The sequence below is a fragment of the Salvia hispanica genome, chromosome 5, assembly GCF_023119035.1.
Source record: "Salvia hispanica cultivar TCC Black 2014 chromosome 5, UniMelb_Shisp_WGS_1.0, whole genome shotgun sequence".
NCBI classification, from domain to species: domain Eukaryota; kingdom Viridiplantae; phylum Streptophyta; class Magnoliopsida; order Lamiales; family Lamiaceae; genus Salvia; species Salvia hispanica.
Genome location: NC_062969.1, coordinates 2,932,961 through 2,953,170, shown reverse-complemented (window position 1 = coordinate 2,953,170; position 20,210 = coordinate 2,932,961). Strand labels below are relative to the sequence as shown.

At 38.4% G+C, this 20,210-nt stretch overlaps 4 protein-coding genes across 4 annotated transcripts in view; 3 read left to right on the top strand and 1 right to left on the bottom strand.

Annotated features, from left to right (window-relative positions):
* Window positions 1-4,350: 4,350 nt before the first annotated feature.
* LOC125186354 (glutaredoxin-C9-like) lies at window positions 4,351-5,129 on the top strand. The gene is made up of 2 exons (XM_048082705.1): window positions 4,351-4,431; window positions 4,584-5,129. Exon 2 carries the CDS (start codon window positions 4,605-4,607, stop codon window positions 5,001-5,003), a length of 399 nt encoding a protein of 132 aa, XP_047938662.1. The 5' UTR covers window positions 4,351-4,431; window positions 4,584-4,604; the 3' UTR covers window positions 5,004-5,129.
* A 1,644-nt stretch (window positions 5,130-6,773) lies between these two features.
* Window positions 6,774-8,667, bottom strand: LOC125188586 (filamin-binding LIM protein 1). Its single transcript, XM_048085524.1, has 3 exons — window positions 8,390-8,667; window positions 7,913-8,025; window positions 6,774-7,135 (listed from the first exon to the last, which is right to left on the bottom strand). The coding sequence occupies exons 1-3, from the start codon at window positions 8,550-8,552 to the stop codon at window positions 7,055-7,057; spliced, it is 357 nt and encodes a 118-aa protein (XP_047941481.1). The 5' UTR covers window positions 8,553-8,667; the 3' UTR covers window positions 6,774-7,054.
* A 113-nt stretch (window positions 8,668-8,780) lies between these two features.
* Window positions 8,781-11,475, top strand: LOC125188585 (p21-activated protein kinase-interacting protein 1-like). Its single transcript, XM_048085523.1, has 3 exons — window positions 8,781-9,465; window positions 9,745-10,036; window positions 11,239-11,475. The coding sequence occupies exons 1-3, from the start codon at window positions 8,833-8,835 to the stop codon at window positions 11,304-11,306; spliced, it is 993 nt and encodes a 330-aa protein (XP_047941480.1). The 5' UTR covers window positions 8,781-8,832; the 3' UTR covers window positions 11,307-11,475.
* A 5,514-nt stretch (window positions 11,476-16,989) lies between these two features.
* The window catches only part of LOC125188260 (geraniol synthase, chloroplastic-like), a 6,209-nt gene continuing 2,988 nt past the window's right edge, over window positions 16,990-20,210 (top strand). The window contains exons 1-3 of the mRNA XM_048085030.1: window positions 16,990-17,145; window positions 17,205-17,445; window positions 17,965-18,316. Coding sequence (XP_047940987.1) covers window positions 16,990-17,145; window positions 17,205-17,445; window positions 17,965-18,316 — 749 coding nt within the window. The remainder of the gene's footprint in view (window positions 17,146-17,204; window positions 17,446-17,964; window positions 18,317-20,210) is intronic.

The window sequence follows — 20,210 nt, the reverse complement described above, 5'->3', positions numbered from 1 at the left end:
TCGAGTGGGAGTAGGCGTGCGATCTCTCGGCGACGTGAAAACGAATGTGGGCTCGTCCACGCCGCCGGGTAGACCGCGGCGGCCCTCACCCTGAACTGAACGGCGATCGACGAAGGGAGGTTGCCGGAAGCCATTGCTCGTCCGAGAGCAGCGGTGGTTCTTCCGACCGGAACCCTAACCCTAGCTTTAACCCTAACCTTAGTCGACTCACGGCTGATCGTCGCCAATTCCAAGAGCTGCGACGTCGCTTCCGGCGTTGACGACTGGGGTGAGGGCGATCGGAGCTGGAGCCAATTCGCCGGTGCTGCGGGTGCGCGACGACGGAGGGAGTAGCGGCACGTCAACGAAAAACGTCAATAGGACCATAGGATTAATTTCAAAAAATATCAATAGGGGTATTAATGTCAATTAACTACATGTTTATTTATAACTAACTTTTAAAAGAAATCTCAAAACTTTAAATTCATATAACATATATCAAATTAAAGATAATTTCATAAGGATTCCAACGATATCATACATGCATATGTTCCGACGTCAAAATTTGAAAAAAAAATTTAAATTTTTTTAATTTTTTCGTACAAGCAGAAATGTCAACATACTATATAAAATATGTCAATATAATACATGTAGAATGTCAATATAAGCAATGGGTTAACATTCTTAAAGCATTGTGTTGACATTCTCAAAGCATTGTGTTGATATTTTCGAAACACTATATTGACATTTTCATCCAAAACCCTAATTTTGAGTTTTTTTTTATCTTTTTCGATTTAATTAATAAAAACGAAAATTACACGTGGCAAATTGTAGACCACATGTTTTCTAAAATCCGATGGCCTTAAATTAGTTGTAGTTAGCAATTAAATAATGAGTTAGCAATTGATCACTCTCCTATATATAGTGAATTAAACTAATCCCATTAGTAAAACACTCTTAACACACACACGTGTGTGTGGAAATGAACTTTTGCTCTAACACATTATGTTAATGGGTAGTGATAAAATGCAAACTTATATATTGTACAAACTCAAAATTCCTCAACACAGTAACATTACTCTCCATTTTCAGCAATTGATTTTCGGCATGTGAAATTATTCCTAAATGTAGTTCGTAGAAGGTTGAAGTGATCGTCGACCCACTAAAGTCGGAAACTTCAATTAAAATCAGCATCTGAAAATATCACCTACTTATTATGAGTTCACAATTCACATAGATTCACCGATGTCTAATATCTATACACAAACTCAATTAAATCCAGATTCATAACATTTTCATTCAATAATTAAACTTACCTAATCGCATGCTAGCAACATGAAAGTTATCCCATTATTGATGATTTAACTTTATTCCTTTAAGTAGCGAAACCTTTCTCGGTTGGCAAGGCCCATCATGCCTTGGAATAAAATAAGTAAAACTTAATAGATGAGAATATATGTTATGCCTAAACATAATTATTAATTAATCAAACAATGATAGAAGATTTTAGGTGTACACTTTTAGAAGACAAATGCATGTTGCATTTAACAAAAATGTTACAAGTGCTTAGTTGTGAGCAGTGGTCCAAGCAAAAAGGTACTTAGACATGTGTGTATCTAATGCCTAATCCCACATTCACATAATCGTATCAATATTTGCTTCTAGCCTTCTACCATATTTACTTAGAGTGTCCACAGTAGAGCCGTCGCGGCGGCCTATTGTAAGCCGCCTTAGAGCCACGGCGGTGGTGCCACAACCGGGTGCTCGACTGCGCTGGGTGGGTAAGCGGCGGTCGCGCGGCTGTTCCGTGGCGGCCTATTGCACGCCGCAAGACCACCGCGGCAGCTATTTTTCGATTTTTTTTAGTTCTTTAATTTTTATTTATAAAATACATATTCTCAATTCATTTTTTTTATTACATTCCAATTTCAAAGCTCAAATATTTCTCATATCTATAAAATACCTAGGAATAATTTTTTTTTCTAATTATGTTTGTCTAATTAATTTTATTCTAGTCCAATTAAAATATTCCAACAATTGATAAAATAAGATTTGTGTCTGTAGCGTGGCTAGACAAGTTTTTGTGGCTGAGTCATGGCTGTGATGACTAGGCAGACAAGTTTATTTCTTTTTGTGGTTGTGACGTGGCTGTGCCACTATCGTGGACACTCTTAAGCCTAATTTTTTATAATCACAAATAGCATGACTACATCGCATATGTACACAAATAAATAAAAGTATAGTCTACAATTTTCTATTATACTTTGATTTTCTATTTCATTAAGTTCTCATACAAATTTTTGTTTTAATAAATGTACAATTTTATGAATTAAGTTAAGAAAATGTTTATAGGAAAGGTTTTACTAACAAATTTCTAGAGGAGATAAAAATGTGATTGTACGTACTAGTAAAATAATATGGCGATAATATAATCAGATATCTTTCCCTTTCTCTCGATTTGATGTAACATAAATAAGGAAATAAAATACTACTTCTACATTATTCTCGTTAGACAAATGTCCCTGTCATGAATCTCCCGTGACACCCATTCCATCTTCTTAATTTATTCCTCTTTTTTTGTTTTAATAATTGGCAGGCCCAAAAACCTATTACTGGGCCAGAATTGTGAAAGCTATTGGGCTCAGATACGGGCCGGGCCTGGGCCTTTCCATTTAAACCTGCAGAAATTTGATATTTGCAGAGAAAAAGGAGATATGATCAGACGGCGTTGGTGTCAGCTATGTCGTCGTCCTGCATTTAAACGACGGCGTTTAAGGCGTCTGCTGTCGGCTTGTCGGCGCTTTACTATTCAATCGCGGCCGTAACTCTCTCTCTAGTCTATACACTACACTATTCATTTAATGCATTTATTTATTATTACTCCCATTTCTTTTTTTATTAGTACTATTATTCTTCATGTTTTTCTGTTGTGATTATGAGGAGTAGCTTGGACTGGTGGGCCCCGCTGTGAACTCCATGCTACTCTCCGTCCCCGATTAAGATTCACATTTTTTTATTTCGATCTGTCCCCAATTAAGAATCACATTTCATTTTTATCATAAATAGTAAGTAGGTCCCACGTTCCACTAACTCAATTCACTCACATGTTATTATAAAATCAATATAAAAAAATGGGTCCTCACATTCCACTAACTTTTTCAACCAACTTTTCTTTACATTTCTTAAAACTCGTGCTCGGTCAAAGTGTGACTCTTAATCGGGACGGAGGGAGTACCAACTGAATCATTTTTGAATAGTTTTTCGATTTATTAATATTATCTCCAAGATATTGTTTTTTTTTTCTAAAATTGATTTGTGGATGAATTAGTATATTGGTTGCAGTTGGGTGACTGGTGAGTATATGAGTGTGATAAAGAAAAGAATGGGACGTGATGAAAATGCAAAAGAAGAATGAATATATGTTGTCACCTTCAAAAAGCATATCCTAACAAATTTTGACAATACGAACAAAGAGTTGTACGTTTATCAATCCGTATGCACTACTTTATTCATCCATACTGGATTTTTTTGGTGATTATTTCCCCCCTATTCTGCTTCTTAATTTCTTTACTTTAATCTTATTGCATTGTGCTTGTTGGCCACGGCTAGCTAGTCCTATTATAGCCCACTACCTTATGGGTCACCATTTCAATTTAATAGTTGGTCATGGCTAATTGACTAATTCTAACAAACTACCATTTCGAGCTATCTAGATGCACATAATTGAAGCTTTTACCTCCGAGAGATAGTAAATGATATTCATTTCAAATTAGAGATGACAAACAAACCAAAAATCAATGTAAAAAGTTAAACTACCACGTCATGATCAAGAGTAGCTAGTAAGATCGAATTTAATAGAACCCTACCATTAAAGATAACTATTGTCATGTTATTGACTTAAACACAACCGATTTGAACATTCAACCCACTTAAAAGGCCAACGTCCTGATTGATCACGCCAGTACTAGTCCTAGCAACAAATCACCACTTCAAGTTAGATATGGTGCAACCTAGCTAATATAAGAAGTTATCTCTGGATACTAGTCTATTAAATGAGACATGTTAAACAAACCTCAAACGATTGGGCTGGAACAATGAGGTCGGTGACACATTTAAAAGCCAAATTTAAAAGAATTTTCATATCTACGTATACACTAAGGTGGTGTTCGGTTTCCAATCATGCAGACCGAACACCCTCTAATTATTCTAAGAAGTGAAAACACGCTACGATTTTTTTTTGAAAAGAAATGATTTGCATGATTAACACAGATATTTAGGTGGTTGGGGCAAACACAACAGAATTCTCGCATTTGGTTGTGATATAATGGTACAATTGTATAGTAATCCGCAAAATAGTTGAGAGATAAAGCTGAATGCAGAAAGCATGAGATTTCAAGGCCGCCAGACACTTCTCCTGTGCTACTGTACCACCTATATGCCTGCCTCCACTACGTACGTACTCTCCTCTCTCTCCTCTTCTCTCCTCTTCTCTCTCTATGTGTATATATATAAATATGCATATATGCAATGCAAGCCCTAGCTCTCAATTCATCTTCATCATTTTCCAGATCTCTCTCTAAAACCTTCAATTACTTGAAATCCAGATCCAATCGCAGATCGCAGCAATGGAGGTAGCGAAAGGCGTCCGATCTGCGGTGAGGATCAACGGCTGCGCGGATCAGGCGGCGTCGGACTTCGAATCGGTGTGCGAGAAGGTGAGCGCGCTCGTCTCCGGCAACGCGGTGGTCGTCTTCACCATCAGCGGCTGCTGCATGTGCCACGTCGTCAAGCAGCTCCTCTTCGGCCTCGGCGTCGGTCCTACCGTCGTCGAGCTCGACCGCGACGCCTCCGGCGGCCAGATCCTCGCGCTGCTGCACCGCCTCTCCGCCAGCGGCGGAGGAAAGCCTGTTCCGGCGGTCTTCGTCGGCGGAAAGTTCCTCGGCGGGATCGAGACCGTCATGGCCTGCCACATCAGCGGATCGCTCGTTCCGCTCCTCAAAAACGCCGGTGCTCTCTGGCTCTGATCTCTTCTCCTCCTGTTACTTTAACTAACTCCTTTAACCTATTTCCGTTTCATCATCACATATGCATGAAGAGATTTGTGACATATTTCATGTACATAAATTATGCTATGTTATCATAAAAACTCAATTAATTATCATAGCTTTTCTCATCTTCATCTTCATCTTCATCTTCTTCACTTGAAATTTAAAAAGCAAATAATTAATTAATTTACACTAATTGATTACATTTTTGTGTTCATAACCAAGTGCGATTAATTAACCAAAAACAGAAAATCTAGCTCCGCATGCCTATCTAGGGCTGAGGACTTAATTTTTTGTGCCAATTATGCCCTTGATTAATGGTGGCTGACGAAAAGTGTAATGCAGTACAAAATTTCCAGAAAAATGCCTCTGAATAACCGACCACGGTCATGGAACATTATAAATTTGTCTCTTTATTTTCTGGTATAAGGGAATAAATATAATTATTAAATGAAATTATGTTCTATTTTTGAGGGCTGCTGCTGCGATCAGCGTGAGTTCTACATTTTTTTTTATCCCATTTGCGTAGTCATACAAGTTTGATTTCTCCATACAGAGAGAGGTTAGTTCACTGCAAAAAAATATGCAGTGATCTCACTGCGTTATTATATCTCCAGTACTACCAATAAAATAAATTCTTTAAGTGGTCTTTCTGTTTAGAATGAAAAGTTAAAAAGAAATTTGACGACAGAAGGAAATAGCCCAAATTTTATTCAATTCAGGTTGGAATTGGTTTGTATTAATTGGCTGCGTTCTTGTCTGGAACAAGAAGTGACAGATATTCTTTGCTTCCTTGATAGTAAAATTTAAGACTGACTATCAGGGATATAAAAATTGTTCGTTTCGAAATCGACGGTTACAATTCCAATCAAAGTATAATCATAATCGGTCCGTTGAAGTAAATTCGATTTAGATTTTAAACTGGTGGCTAGTTTTCTTTGCACGATATTCTTCAATTTTGATCCAAATTGGTGGCAAAAAGTTAGAATTCAGAACCGGCAATGGTATGGGTTCCACCGGTGAGAAACGGATACAGTTCTAAAATTGGATAGCCGGTTTGGTTTCAAGTCGAACCAATGTTTTCGATTTAACTATGCATAGTAAGGCTGGATGAGTATTACCGGAAACATTTACTTATTAGTACCCAAACGAATAAAACATGAGTTGTTTTCTGTTAAACTACAATGCATGTGAGTTTCTTCTCTAAAATCTCACTCTATAAGGGTAATAAAATAAATCAATATGCCAGCAAAAAAAAGTACTCCCTCTGTCCCCAATTAGGAGTCACACTTTGACCGGATATGGGTTTTAAGAAATGTAAAGACAAATTGGTTGAAAAAGTAAGTGGAATGTGGGATTCACTTTTTTATATTGGTTTTATAATAAAATGTGAGTGGGGTGAGTTAGTGGAATGTGAGACCTACTTACTATTTATGGTAAAAATGAAGTGTGACTCTTAATTGGGGACGGACCGAAATGGAAAAGTATGACTCTTAATCGGGGACGAAGGGAGTATTGCTTATGAAAAGTGAAACATTGCATTATAACTTTATAAGTCGAGGTTCTTTTTTTAGACAGCCATTAACCACATTTTCATCTCAGCAATCTATAGCTGTGAAAATAAACTAACTTTAAGAAATCATTTACTTTCAGAGATTAACTTAGATAAAAATAATATGGACCAATCCATTATTGATTAAGATGAATTGAAACTTTAATCTTTCCCAGATCTCTCGATAATTTCTATCATTTGAACTAACTTAGCTTGATTATATTCCATCAATAGGATAAGATTGCAAAAGTCCTAGTAATAACACATCAATTACCAACTCAAACCAAAACAAATGAAAGCTCATGAACTTCTACAAGAACTAAGGACAGTTATTGCTAGAGAGCATGATGCACCTACCAAGTACGACCAGAATAAGAAAATATCAGCAATTTATTCAATGCCATCTTAAACTGATATGGTTCCTCTTGATACTGCTAAGTGGGATTGAGATGAAGAGACCTTGAACTCGTATTGACACCTAGCGGGACTTCTTGACGCGTTTGGCAGGTCTTTGTACTTCTTTCCTTGGCTCCTCCGGAAGTTTTATGTCTGTGAATGGCTGCATTGTAATTAAAGAAGATATTAATTAAATGAGATAGGATGGGAGACTATTGAGCACTATGTCTTCCAGAGGCAGAGTGAATGGTTGGGAGATATTCGAGCAAGATTTTCTTCAGGGTTACGATTAAGTAGCTTGTTAATGATCAATAGTCTGTTAGCTATAGTCCACAATTCGGCCTCTGCTGATCCAAAAGACTGCACCACTCAGTGTCCAAGTTTTCATACTCATTTTCATTGAGAGTGAATGCAGGTCAGAAAATTATCCTCTTCACTTTATATCCACAAAATATAGAGGCTTTAAAAGACTTTTTTCACGGTCGAAGCTGTTTCTTTCACCCTGCTCAGTAATTCAGCCATTCTATCACAGCCAATGCACTTGGGTAACAATACTTTTGACAAAGATTTCTTTTAGTTATTCAAAAGAACCAACAGCCAACCATAGTTCCCTCTGCTAAAACTAACTAGTCCATCACTAGAAACATATGCTTTTATAAATAGCATTGGAATCATCTTGGTGCCTGCTAGTCTTTCTTACTTTCCGCGTGGGGGTATTGAACTACAAGTGGTTGGTCAGAAATCCTGGTTTACGTTGATAACAGTTATCGCACTAGGAACAGTCTACCGTATAAGCATCAAAAGGAATAAATTCATCTGCTAATGGTTCCTCTAGTGATAACTGTGGCATTACCCTTATTAATCACCCATCTATAGTAACATAGATAATGAAAAGAGCACACAATACAGAAAATAGCACGAGAACGTGAAAACCACTTGCCTCGTCGACATTTTTCTGTAGTTCCAATAGTTCCTGGCAGTAGGTGAGGCACTCAGCATGATATGCAGCTGCCAATTCTTTGATCATGGCCTTCCTTTTGATGATCCCAATCACTTCAATAACACAAAACAAGCTCATAGATAAGAAAATGGGGCATGACTGCACCCAAACATAACCATAACTTGATTCAAGGTGTTTCTGCAACCAAATTGATGCAGCAGAACTCCATACTACCCAAACAGTATTTACACCTAAAATCTACAATGGCTTCCTAATAATGCACACAAAATGCAAAACATTTAGGCTAAATTGCAAATTATTCATCATTAAGATCCGGTTATGATCCTACGCCAAAGAATTAGGTATAGATAATAGAAATTGAGCACAATTGAGTTTACACAGAGCAGTTTAAGATCATAACAATACAATAATTCAAAAAAATCACAAGCCAGAATGTAGAGAGAGAGAGAGGGTTACTTCTGCTAGGATCGAAAGGAGGGGCGGGAGGAGGAGGAGAATTGTCTTCCCGAGATGAGGGCTCAGGCGGAGCGGAGTCATCGCGCGACGGAGACGGCGGAGGGAGAGGGGGCAGCGGCGGAGGTGGAAGAGAAAAGGGGTGTTGAATTTGAAGCTCCCCCATCTGCAATCGCGAAATTCAATGGTAATCAGAACTTCCCCAATTGAAAATTTCTGAATCTTAACTGTGACTTGATTCAGCTAAAACAAATTTTGTTTCTATTGATAAGAAAAATCGAAAAATGAAAATAAAAATGTTTGCTTTATTTTTTCCCTAAATATGGTAGGGCCCTTCTTCTTCATTGGGCCGTTTCCTAGCCCAGTTTATAAATCCTAAACCCTGCTAAAAACCCTCATTCTCTCTCTATTTCCCCTCTTTCTCTCTCGACTGATTTTCTCCAAAGATGAGTTTGGTGGCAGGCTCATACGAGCGTTTCATTTGGGGCTACAAATTGAACCGCTCGCTAACCCTAACCCCACTCTTCTCCTTCCCCTCCCACCTCTCCACCATCAAAACCGTCGCCGTCGCCGGCACCGTCGCGGTCTCAGGCGGCAACGACGACTGCGTCAAAATCTACGACCTCTCCTCCTCTTCCGAGGTAGGATCCTTCCACCACTCCGCCTCCGTCACATCCGTCGCCTTCTACTCCCCTCCTTCCCTCTCCTCCCTCCCGCGGAACCTCCTCGCGGCCGACGCCGATGGCTCCGTCTCCATCTACGACGCCGACCCCTTCGTGCTGCTCAAATCCGTCAAAATTCACAAAAAATCGATCAATTCGATGGCCGTGCATCCCTCCGGTAAGATAGCGCTGACCGTCGGCCACGACCAGTGCATGGCGCTGGTCAATTTGGTGAGAGGAAGGCGGAGCTTCTACTGCAAGATCGGAAAAGAAGCGTCGCTTGTGCAATTCGATGAGAGCGGCGATAGATTTTCGATGGTTGTCGATGAAAAAGTCAGTATTCATGAAGCAGAGGATGCGAAGCTGATTGTCGAGCTTGATAATACGAAGAAAGTCCTCTGTGCTGCTTCCGGCGCTGTGAGCTCTCTCTCTCTCATTTTTTTAATTTCGATTAAATAGAAAAATTGGTAACAATGTGAGGGCAATTTGGATTTTGATTAAGATATGTGTTTCTACTCAATTATATTTCGTTCTTCTTAATTATGCAGACTGTTTGCTGTAAAATTTGAACAAAATTGCCCTAAAATCAGTCAATAGCACCAGCAGAGAGCTATTTACTTAGTTTAATTCTCTTAATTAAACCTTTGATCATGTCTAATCTGTTAAAATTACTTGTTCAATCATCAACTTTTGCAGAATGGCATACTGTATACTGGTGGGGAAGATAGGAACATCTCGGCCTGGGACACAGCCAGCGGAAAGTTGGCTTACAGTATTGAAAATGCCCACGCAGCTCGTGTCAAAGGCATTGTTGTGCTATCTAAAAGTAGTGCTGATTCAGGGGCGGAGAATCCTTATCTAGTGGCATCTGCGGCATCTGATGGTGTAATACGTGTCTGGGATGTGCGAAAGGCTGGTGAGGGGAAGCCTTTGACTGAGGTTCATACCAAATCAAGGCTCACTTGCCTCGCTGGATCATCTATCAGATGTGAGTCTGCATTTTGTTAGTTGGTTTTTTTGAATTCTGGTGTTGGATGTTATGCTCTCATTCTAGCTGCAATTTGGTAGATAGCTTAGTGAGTAGAAATCATGTTTAGTCTGACTTGGTTCCCCCGCAAGGCCCTCAATTTTGTTTGAAATAATTTGTTTGGTCAAAAGCCATATGCTTAATGCTTTAGAGTTGAACCTAAACTATATTAAGCAAGAAAGTAACCTTTTTAGCTTAAAAATGAGCTGCGTAATTCTAGGCTTAGATACCACCTACAACCATCAGTCTCGAATAGAAGTTCATAAGTTGTTATGTATTGATGTATAATATCTTAATAAGTCTCACCTTTTGAACAGAAGAAAATGGTGGTCTCCTTTTGTTGCATGCCACTATATGCTTAATGCTTTAGAGTTTAACCTAAACTTGCACCACCGTATATTAAGTAAAAAAGTAACCTTTTTAGCTTAAAAAATGACCAGTGTAATTCTAGGCTTAGATACCAGCCTAAAACCATTGGTCTGGATTCTGGAATAGATCACACTCTGGAATATGCATTTGGCTTAGTGAATAGAATTATAGAAGTTTATAATTTGTTGTGTATTAATGTATAATAACTTCGCAAGTCTCACCTTTTGAGCAGAAGAAAATGGTGGTCTCCTTTTATTAAGTGCCACTATATGTTACTGCCATTTATAGCTCCGAGGTCTCATGCTTCGTTTTGTCGTGTTTTGTGTGACCCTTTCTTCCCCCATTAACAACAAACAATAGCATATAGCCATCACTAATGGGTCACACACAGAGTGCTCAATAATGTGAATAGTTAGTAGTTTTGGTAAGAACTCCAAAAGAGTAATATACCATTCAACATCAAGAACTCATCTAGATAAACAATACTAATATGCAAAAGAGAGAGTCAGCTTTAGCTGCTGCAATTCTGTGTTGAAATCAAAAGTTAGATCAATACATCATATTTTGGCTGTGAATTATGATTTGATATACTGAATTTCAGTGAAGTTGCATTAGCATGGATGCCATTTAAAACGGCTCAATGTTAGCTTAAAAAGAAATCTTGTAGCACTATTTAAGTTGTTTAACTTGGACAGAGTTTTTATTGTTCAATTACTCTTCTGATCAGTTTTTTCTGCTTAATTTTATTGGTTACATTATGCTAACAATCCTTTTATCTTTATTTATTGTCTCAGCTTTGAAACGGCCGCACAATGACAAAACGAACACGGACGAAAATCTAGATGCAGCTGTAGAATCATAGTTGAATGTTTACTTTCATTAATGTTGCCTCCTCTCTCTGGTATGATTGTATGCTTATTTTTTAAGACAATCACAGGAACATGAGTGCCTCAATTTTGCAGTTGAATTGGAATATTTGTGTATGTATTACTACATCTTATGAAATATGATGGTCAAGTGGTGTTTGGTAATTTCATATTCTTGATAACAATAGTGGATTTTTACACATTCACTGCTGTAATAAATCTAAAAGCTTCACTTTAGGGGGGATGAAAGAAACACTCATCTCCCCCCAAATGTATGTAAGAAACAATTCTATACAAATAACCTCAACCCTAATTCTTAATAATCCTATTGTGCTATCAATTATGAATTATCTATGGATAGCCAATTCTTGTTTCACCTCATCTCACATGAAAATTCTGGATGAAATGAATCTTTTTTTCTTTTTTTGATTCATTGCAATTTCCCTACATTTCTCCATATTCCTTTCTTCAACAACATACTTGAAAATCCCTTGATACATGCATTATTATTCCTTGTTTCATTTCACCCCTTTCTTCCTCCTTTTATGGGATTCACAGCAGATAAAATGTGTCGATTTCATGCGAGCGGGTGAGGGCTGCTTTGCTCGAAAGGGCATCAGACGATGTAGAGTCTGCTCATGAACATGTAGGTGAGGAAGGAGAGGACGATGGGAAGGAGGTAAACGGCCTTGACCTTGGCCGCGACCTCGATCTCCGGTCCAGCTTCTTCGAAGATGGTCTCGAGCATCGGGTGGTGCGACATCTTGTGGGGATGAATCACCGGTGAGGGCGCAACCGCGATCAAGTTCAAGTGGTGCATGTAGCTAATTTGCTTTCTCATGGTTGTTGGTGGGGAAAAGGAGTTATTTTTGTGAGAGAAAGAGAAGATGATTTGAAATAGAATGTGATTGAGAAGTGTATATATATTGTGAAGATGATGTTTTCTAATATTCGAAGCCATGCAGTATATATATACACGAGTTGGGAAGGGAAATTATGGGCTGAGATAAAACGCAGAAATTAATGGTAGAAGAAGAGGCCAAGTGTTTGGTTTTTTAAGAAAAAAGTTTGGCGTTAAATTAGCACTATTTCTGAATGTTATTGTAGCTGGCCAGTCACTTTGATGAAATTACAGTCAGATTATTTATTTTATATAATTATATTTATGTGAAAATTAAAACAAATTGTTAGTTTTTTAAATAAGATCTCATATTGAGTAAATTGGAAAATATGAATTGAATTTTGCTTATCATATCTTTAAGGTCATTCACATTGGGGCGGACGATGCAACGGACGATGCGACGCGTTTTCAGTTATTTTTAAAATTTTATTCAATTTTCAAAACTTATACCCTCTCCGTTCCCTCATAGTTGAGGCGGAACTTTTCGGCACAGAGTTTAAGAAATGAATGTTGAGTGTGTTAAATAAATATATAAAGTAAAAAGTGAATAAAGTAAAAAGTAAGAAAGAGAAAAAGGTAGAGAGAATAAAGTAAAAAGTGAATAAAGTAGAGTGAATAAAGTAAGAGAGAGTAAAGTAAGAAAGATGAAAAAATTACTATAAATGGAAATGACTCAACTATGAGAGAACTTCCCGAAATGGAAAAATGACTCAATTATGAAGGAACGGAGGGAGTATATACCTCTCACTTTTTACTTCATTTTTCACTCCTTTCACTCTCCATTTTCCACATTTCAAACAAAATGAATCCCGAAGATTACCCAAGTCTGAATAGTCCGATGTTCGGTGGTGGTGCACAGTGGTCGGGTACAGAACCCGATCAATACCGGCCCTTCGACACCAACACCCAGTACGATCTCAATTTCAGCACGGATTCGTACGAGCTGTCAGACATGGAGCCTTCTCCCACCCGCACACCCGCCCAACCTCGCGGCCGCTCGACCGTCGCCGCCACCGCCGTTGCCTCGGGCTCCGTGACCAAGAAGAGGCGGCCCAAGGCAAAGAAGTTGCCGCTTACGGCGGTGAATGAAGAGTTCGTCCCGGGGAGGACGAACTACCAGCCGGAAGAATCCATCGTCTTGACGAGGTGTTGGATTGATATTTCAGAGGATCCGGTGTTCGCCAACAACCAGAAGGTTACTGCGTATTGGGAGCGCATCGCCGAAAAATACAACGTGGCCAAGCCGCCGACCGCCTACAAGCACCAAAGGGAGCCGCTCCGCAAGCACTGGAACCAAATAAAGAAGCAGGTCAATTTGTTCGCGGAGGAGTACGACAAATGCGGGAGGGAGTAGGGCAGCGGCGAGAGTCTCGCGGATGTGCGCGACAAAGCAATCCAATCGTGCGACTTCAAGCACTACTAGTCCTGGGCGCTCTTGAAGGAGAAGCAGGAGTTCGTTGGAGGTGTGCTGCTCGAATCGACGGCGGCGAAGAAGAGGGCGACGAAGCGCACCTTTGGTGATTGTACAAGCAGCGAAAGCGGCGCATCTCCAATGGACCTCAACCATCCGGTGTTCGAGGATGAGAGTTCCGGCACACCGATGCCCTCCCGACGTCCCCCTGGCATCAAGGCTGCCAAGGGCAAGGGCAAGGCGACATCCTCGTCCGTCGCGCCGCCTGACCAGGCCCCGAGCCCGACGCCGACCCTGACTTCGGCTGCGGCACATGCCTACACGGATTTGGTGGCCTCCTCCGACTATAGGACGTTGTTGGACACGCACAACGCCCTCATGCAGGCGACCAACCCGGCTCAAATCAAGTCCCTCCAGCGGATGATCGATGGCCTCAGCCGCAAGTTGGGACTACTTTAGACTAGTTTTTTTTTATATGTAGTGCACTTTTTTTAAAAATTTCTAATTTTGTAACTTTTTTTTGAATTATGTAAATGTAGGATTTGTCTTAATTGTGTTGTTTTTATTTATTTATTTTGCTTGATATATTTGTAAACATAAATTATATAAATACAAAATAGAAGTAAAATGCTTAGGGTGGGCTATAGTCCATCCCATTACAGACGGAAGGGACGGAGGATAAAATACTAATGTGGTGATGCATAAGGAGAGACTTAGGGCGGGCTATAGTCCGCCTATTATGAATGCCCTAAGAGATCTGGGCTTTCTAGGCCCAGTTTAATTAAAGATGAGGTACATTCATTAAATATATACTAGTACTAGAATACAAATGTTGGACCCCATGTATTATTTGTACAATTAGATTCGATTTTTTCAAAATGCAATTGTATTAAAAAATATATACTACTAGAATACAAATGTTGGAGTTGGACCCCATGTTAGTGTATTTAGTTTAGTAATTTGAATTGTCTTGCATGTATCTCAAGTGTTTCATATACGAGAATGTTAAAATGAGAAACATAAAAATCAAATTAGCTTTTCAGTTACGGCGAATACATTTACTTGATATCCATAAATGCGCTTTATGAATTTGAATCCAAAAAAAAGCAAAATTTTCATATGTTCTTGCGCAGTTAAATTAATAATACTTGCTATAACTTTATAATATTCTCATATTTTCACTATAATTTTGTAAATAGATAGAGAATTTTTTTGTGATAAAAATGTATAATAAAAATACAGAAAAAATGTCTTTGCATAATTAAATTGAAAAGAAAAAAAAAGAGAAAAAATAACTTATTGTTCAAAGTCACTATGAAATCGAATTTTGAGTTTGCTTGGATTATTTGCGAAGAAAAAGGAAAAAATTACAGCGGAGAAGAAAATTTAGAATTTGTTAAATTCAGTAATGGGAAACTATGTTATTAAATGAAAATTTAGTTAACATTCCTAAATAAAAGTTTTCAAGAAATCCAAATATATTTCTTTAATCAATCCAAAAATATTTAAAACGTGGTACAATTTTAAAAGTGTTGGAGACAGACTGACATTAAAAAAGCACATATATGGACAAAATTTATAAGGACAATTTAAATAAAATAATGAGTAAAGGCCAAATGTGGTTCCTAACATATAACCATTTTATCAATTTGGTCCTTAACATTATCATTTTGATTATTTGGTCCCTCACAAATAAACTTGGACCCGTAACAGAACCGTCAAAAAATAGACGGTGATTGCTATTTGAATATATTAAATTACTAATGGTAATTAATTATACCTAATTATAATTCTTAATTCCTATTAAATTACAAATTATTCGTTTCATTTTGCAACTAATACTATCTTTTTTCCAATTTTGCTAATAGGAAAAGAATTATAATTAGGTATAATTAATTACCATTAGTAATTTAATATAGTCAAATTGCGGTCATCGTCTATTTTTTGACGGTTCTGTTAAGTGATGACTAATTCGGGTCCGAGTTTATTTGTGAGGGACCAAATAATCAAAAAGATAATATTAAGGACCAAATTGGTAAAACAATCATATGTTAGGGACCACATTTGACTTTTTCTCTAAAATAATATTATATCATCTTCCTCTAAATAAAAGTTTTAAAGAAATTCCAATATATTTCTTTAATAAATCCAAAAATATTTAAAACGTTAAAGTACAATTTTAAAAGTGTTGCAGACAGACTGACATTTAAAAAAGCACATATAAGGACACAATTTATAAGGAAATTTAAATAAAATAATATTATATCATCTTCTTCCTTCACCCATTTGGTATCCACTATTATAATTCATCCTAAGGTATCCATTATTGCATATCGGTTTATGGTTTAGCATATCTCATTCAATCCTTAGCTTATGAAGAGAGCAAGGTAGACATACAATATATACTCTCCTTTTTATTTGATTTTACATGCTAGTATTTTTAAACGCAGGCACGCTAATTTTATTTTCATTTTGTATTTAAATTAGGTTTTGTGAGACAATGTGCTAGCCATTTCCTATTATTGTTTAGCAATATCATAGGTATATACTCAACGTCAACCGGAGGCAAACGAGGTACAATTCATACATCAATTGAAGTTCCATTTCCGATTATTCTTAGAGCCAATTAGTAGGTAAATTACGATATTTAAACAATTAAACTTGAACTTAAAGAAAATATTAATGTTTCTACCTATGTTACTTTCTAATATATGTCGACAAAGGTGTATTAGGTTCCTCACATCTTCTTAGTGTAAAACACAGCACAAATCGGAATGGTTGTGATAAGCTATATTATTAGACTAAGATGTTATATTATTAGCCAAATTACATTATTAGACAAATAATCTTCATTATTAGACTAAAATAGTACTCCCTCCATCCCTGATTAATTGTCACTCTTTTTCATTTCGGTCTGTCCCTCAATAATTGTCACACTTCATTTTTTCCATAAATGGTAAGTGGGTCCCACATTCCACTAACTCACTACGCTCACATTTTATTATAAAACCAATATAAAAAAGTGAGTCCCACATTCCACTAACTTTTTCAACCAACTTTTCTTTACATCTCTTAAACTCGTGCCAAGTCAAAGAGTGGCAATTAATCGGGGACGAAGGGAGTATTATTAGCTAATTTACATTATTAGATGACACATGACATTAATCTAATTGTTAGATCATACTAAGATTCACGTATTTTATTTTTTTAACAATATTTACCATATGTATATGAATACATCCTTACGTGGGCAGGCTGCATGCATACCTTTCTAATCAAGAGTATTTAGTATATATAAAAGCAAAAAAAAACTACATATATTATGTGTGCATCATTTAAATATAAAAGTATGTTGATATGGAATAGGATGTCTTGGGCAAGGAGCGCCATATCATTAATCTTGTCACAAACATTGTGTCACTCTCAAAAGGCCTCGATTCCACGGCAAGCAGCTAGCGCCGCAATTCCTCTCCGCCACTCAGCCGTGACATATCCCATCGTCAATCCACAGCTTCAAAAACCGGTGTGTATTTAATCAACTATGGTGTAATGCCGCATCAACTATAACGTGAGCGTGTGCAGGTGATTCTAGAGGAGAGGAGAGAATATTTAATACAGAAGACTATCCAAAAACTGCAGACAAGCACGGAACAACTCCAACTCATTGACCACCTCCAACGGCTAGGAATCGGTTACCACTTGGAAGATATGATCGACGCCATACTGCACCTCCAACGCTCTGCTTTCTCGACCGAAGATGACCTCTTCACCACCGCCCTTCGCTTCCGTCTTCTCCGCCAGGCTGGCTTCCACATCAGCACCGGTACAAACATATTATTAGTTAGGTTGCCCTGTTAGAATAATTGAGTGAACAATTACATAAAGCTCTCTATGATGATTAACTAAGAACGACGGAGAAGGAGTATAAACTGTAAAGCGGAAGCGTACCTTGATCCATAACAAATTAAACGGTGGAATTGCTTTGCAACGGCTATGGATCTTCCAAACGATCAGAGACATTCTTTGCAATAGTCTGCCGAGAGAATACAAAGATATTGAATGTTTTTCTGACGTATGGGGACCAAAACCCTAGTTTATATTTATATAAAATATAAACCCCTTTATTTTCTATTCGGTCCCTCATCAAATAGAAAATCTCATATGGTATCTACCCTTATTTCCATAACAAATAAATACACTTTAGCCCAAACTTTAATCTTTAATAGATCACTTTAATTGGGCAACTGAAAGATAGCCATACATATTAAATTAGTTATGTGGAAGCCCAAAACATGCCCCTAATATTATTACTAATTTTGTTTGGTTTTGGTTTGGTGGTCAGGTGTGTTGTTGAAGTTCAAGGGCGAAAGCGAAAAGTTTAAAGAATCGGACATGGTAGGATTACTGAGCTTGTATGAAGCATCAAATATGGGGGCTCAGGGAGAAGAAATATTGGAGGAGGCTATGGATTTTTCGAAACGATCACTGCTCGAGGGTGAGGACCGGGTCAGTGAGGCGGTGGGACAGGCCCTAGAGGTGCCGAGACATATGAGGATGGCTAGGTTGGAGGCCAGGCGATTCATCAAGGAATATGGCAACGGGAGTGATCATGACAGAGACCTTTTGGAGCTTGCTGTTTTGGACTATAACCATGTCCAAGTTCAACACCAAGCCGAACTCACTCAACTTAAAAGGTCATGCATCTATATTACTATTATTATTGTTATTATCTAAGTTTCTAGCTAACACTAATGAATATAGAGTAAAGGCCAAAACTGGTCCAGAACATATGCCCATTTTACGATTTTTGTCCTATACTTTATCTTCTGAACTTTTGCATCCTGGACATTTCAACTCGAATCACAATTGGTCCTACACTAATAATTCCGTCAATTTTTAAAGCCCGTTTTTTAGCCTTGATGGGAATAAGGTGGCTACGACTTGGGCCTTGATTATTTCATGGACAATAGTGTTTAGTGAAGTAATTAAACTTAAGTTTTGTAACTTGGACTAAATTGGTCTTTTTCCACTCCCTTGTTTTATACAGCGTTTCTCTAGCTGGTTTCATATTTACTGACAAATATGCCCCTACTATTTACATGGAAAATACCAAATGTGCCCATGGAAGCTCAATCGATGCGCCAACTTCCCGCTCAGATTCACTCTATAAATAACGAGACGCACCTCCTCCCGCCATCAGACCTAGAACTCCCGCGAAAAAAAGAACCCTTCATCGACATCGATTCACTCAAGTAATTCTCCTTCGCTCATTGTCGATCACGTTCTGAGTTTGTTATTTGAGTGCCATCTAATTTATTTTTTTACATATTCATGTAGATGTCAGGATCCTCTCGTACCTATGGGAGTCAGCAAGTTCCATCTGGAAGCAAAGGTTGTGTATGATATATGAGCAATTTTGTTTAATTTTATATGTGAATGAGTACTTATCTATTACAGATGTAATGTAATGCAGAGAGAACTCGTCGTGCGTGGAGCGACAAAGAGGAAATGTTCTTGATTGGGATAATGAAGGAGTTGGTAGCTACTGGCTGGAAGGCCGATAACGGCTTCAGATCTGGGTATCTGCAGAGAGCGGAAGAGGCAATGCGCCGAGAGTTTCCGGGGACTGATTTGAAGGCCAACCCTCATATCCAATCGAGAATTCACACCTGGAAGAAGAGTTTCTATGCTCTGTCAAAAATATTAGATCGAAGTGGTGTGGGATTCAATATTCACGGTGACTATAAGATCGACGTAAGCGACGATCAATGGAGCCAAATTGTTAAGGTACTTGTAGACTCCATACATATCTCTTGAACTATATACTATCACGGTTTCAAGATTGTAACTAACATCATTAATATAGGCTGACGGGGCTGCCCATGGACTACGTACTAAGTCGTGGCCATATTACGAGGACTGGAAGTGGATCTTTGGTAAGGATAGGGCGAGTGGGATAACAGCTGAAGACATGCTTGATGCTTACAACGGACTCGATCCGATTGAGCAAGTGGCAACTAATGGAACTGGCCTCGATTACGACTTTGGTCTCCATGACTTCCTTGGAGGTGATGCAGGGCTGAACAGGGACTCCCCTCCTGTGATGAGTGACAATGGATTCTCTCGTGGGCGTGAGGCACCTCCTGTGATGACTGATAGTGGATTCTCTCGTGCGCGTGAGACACCACCAACTGAAACCTCGAGCAAGAAGCGCAAAAAGCACGATGCTTTGGAGGGACTTGTGGATGTCATTGGAAAAATGCATGAAGCCACTAATGCTCGACTTGAGTATCTGGGGACCAGGATTGGTTATGAATTCGACCTCACAAAGGCACGTAAGGATGTTTTCGAGCTTGTTGGTAATATCAATGGAATAAACCTTGCCCAAGTCTTTGATGCTTCTGACTTCATTCTGGAAAAAGTTCAGCGCTTGGACTTCTTCATGAGTCTCCCAGAGGTGGCAAGGCATGCGTATGTCCTTCGCGCATTGGAGAAGTGTTCTGCTAACTGATCGAGAATGTGTGTGGGGCAAATGACAATGAAGCTAGTGTTGGTATGGGCTATTAGGATCACTCTGCTTTTTGCTAT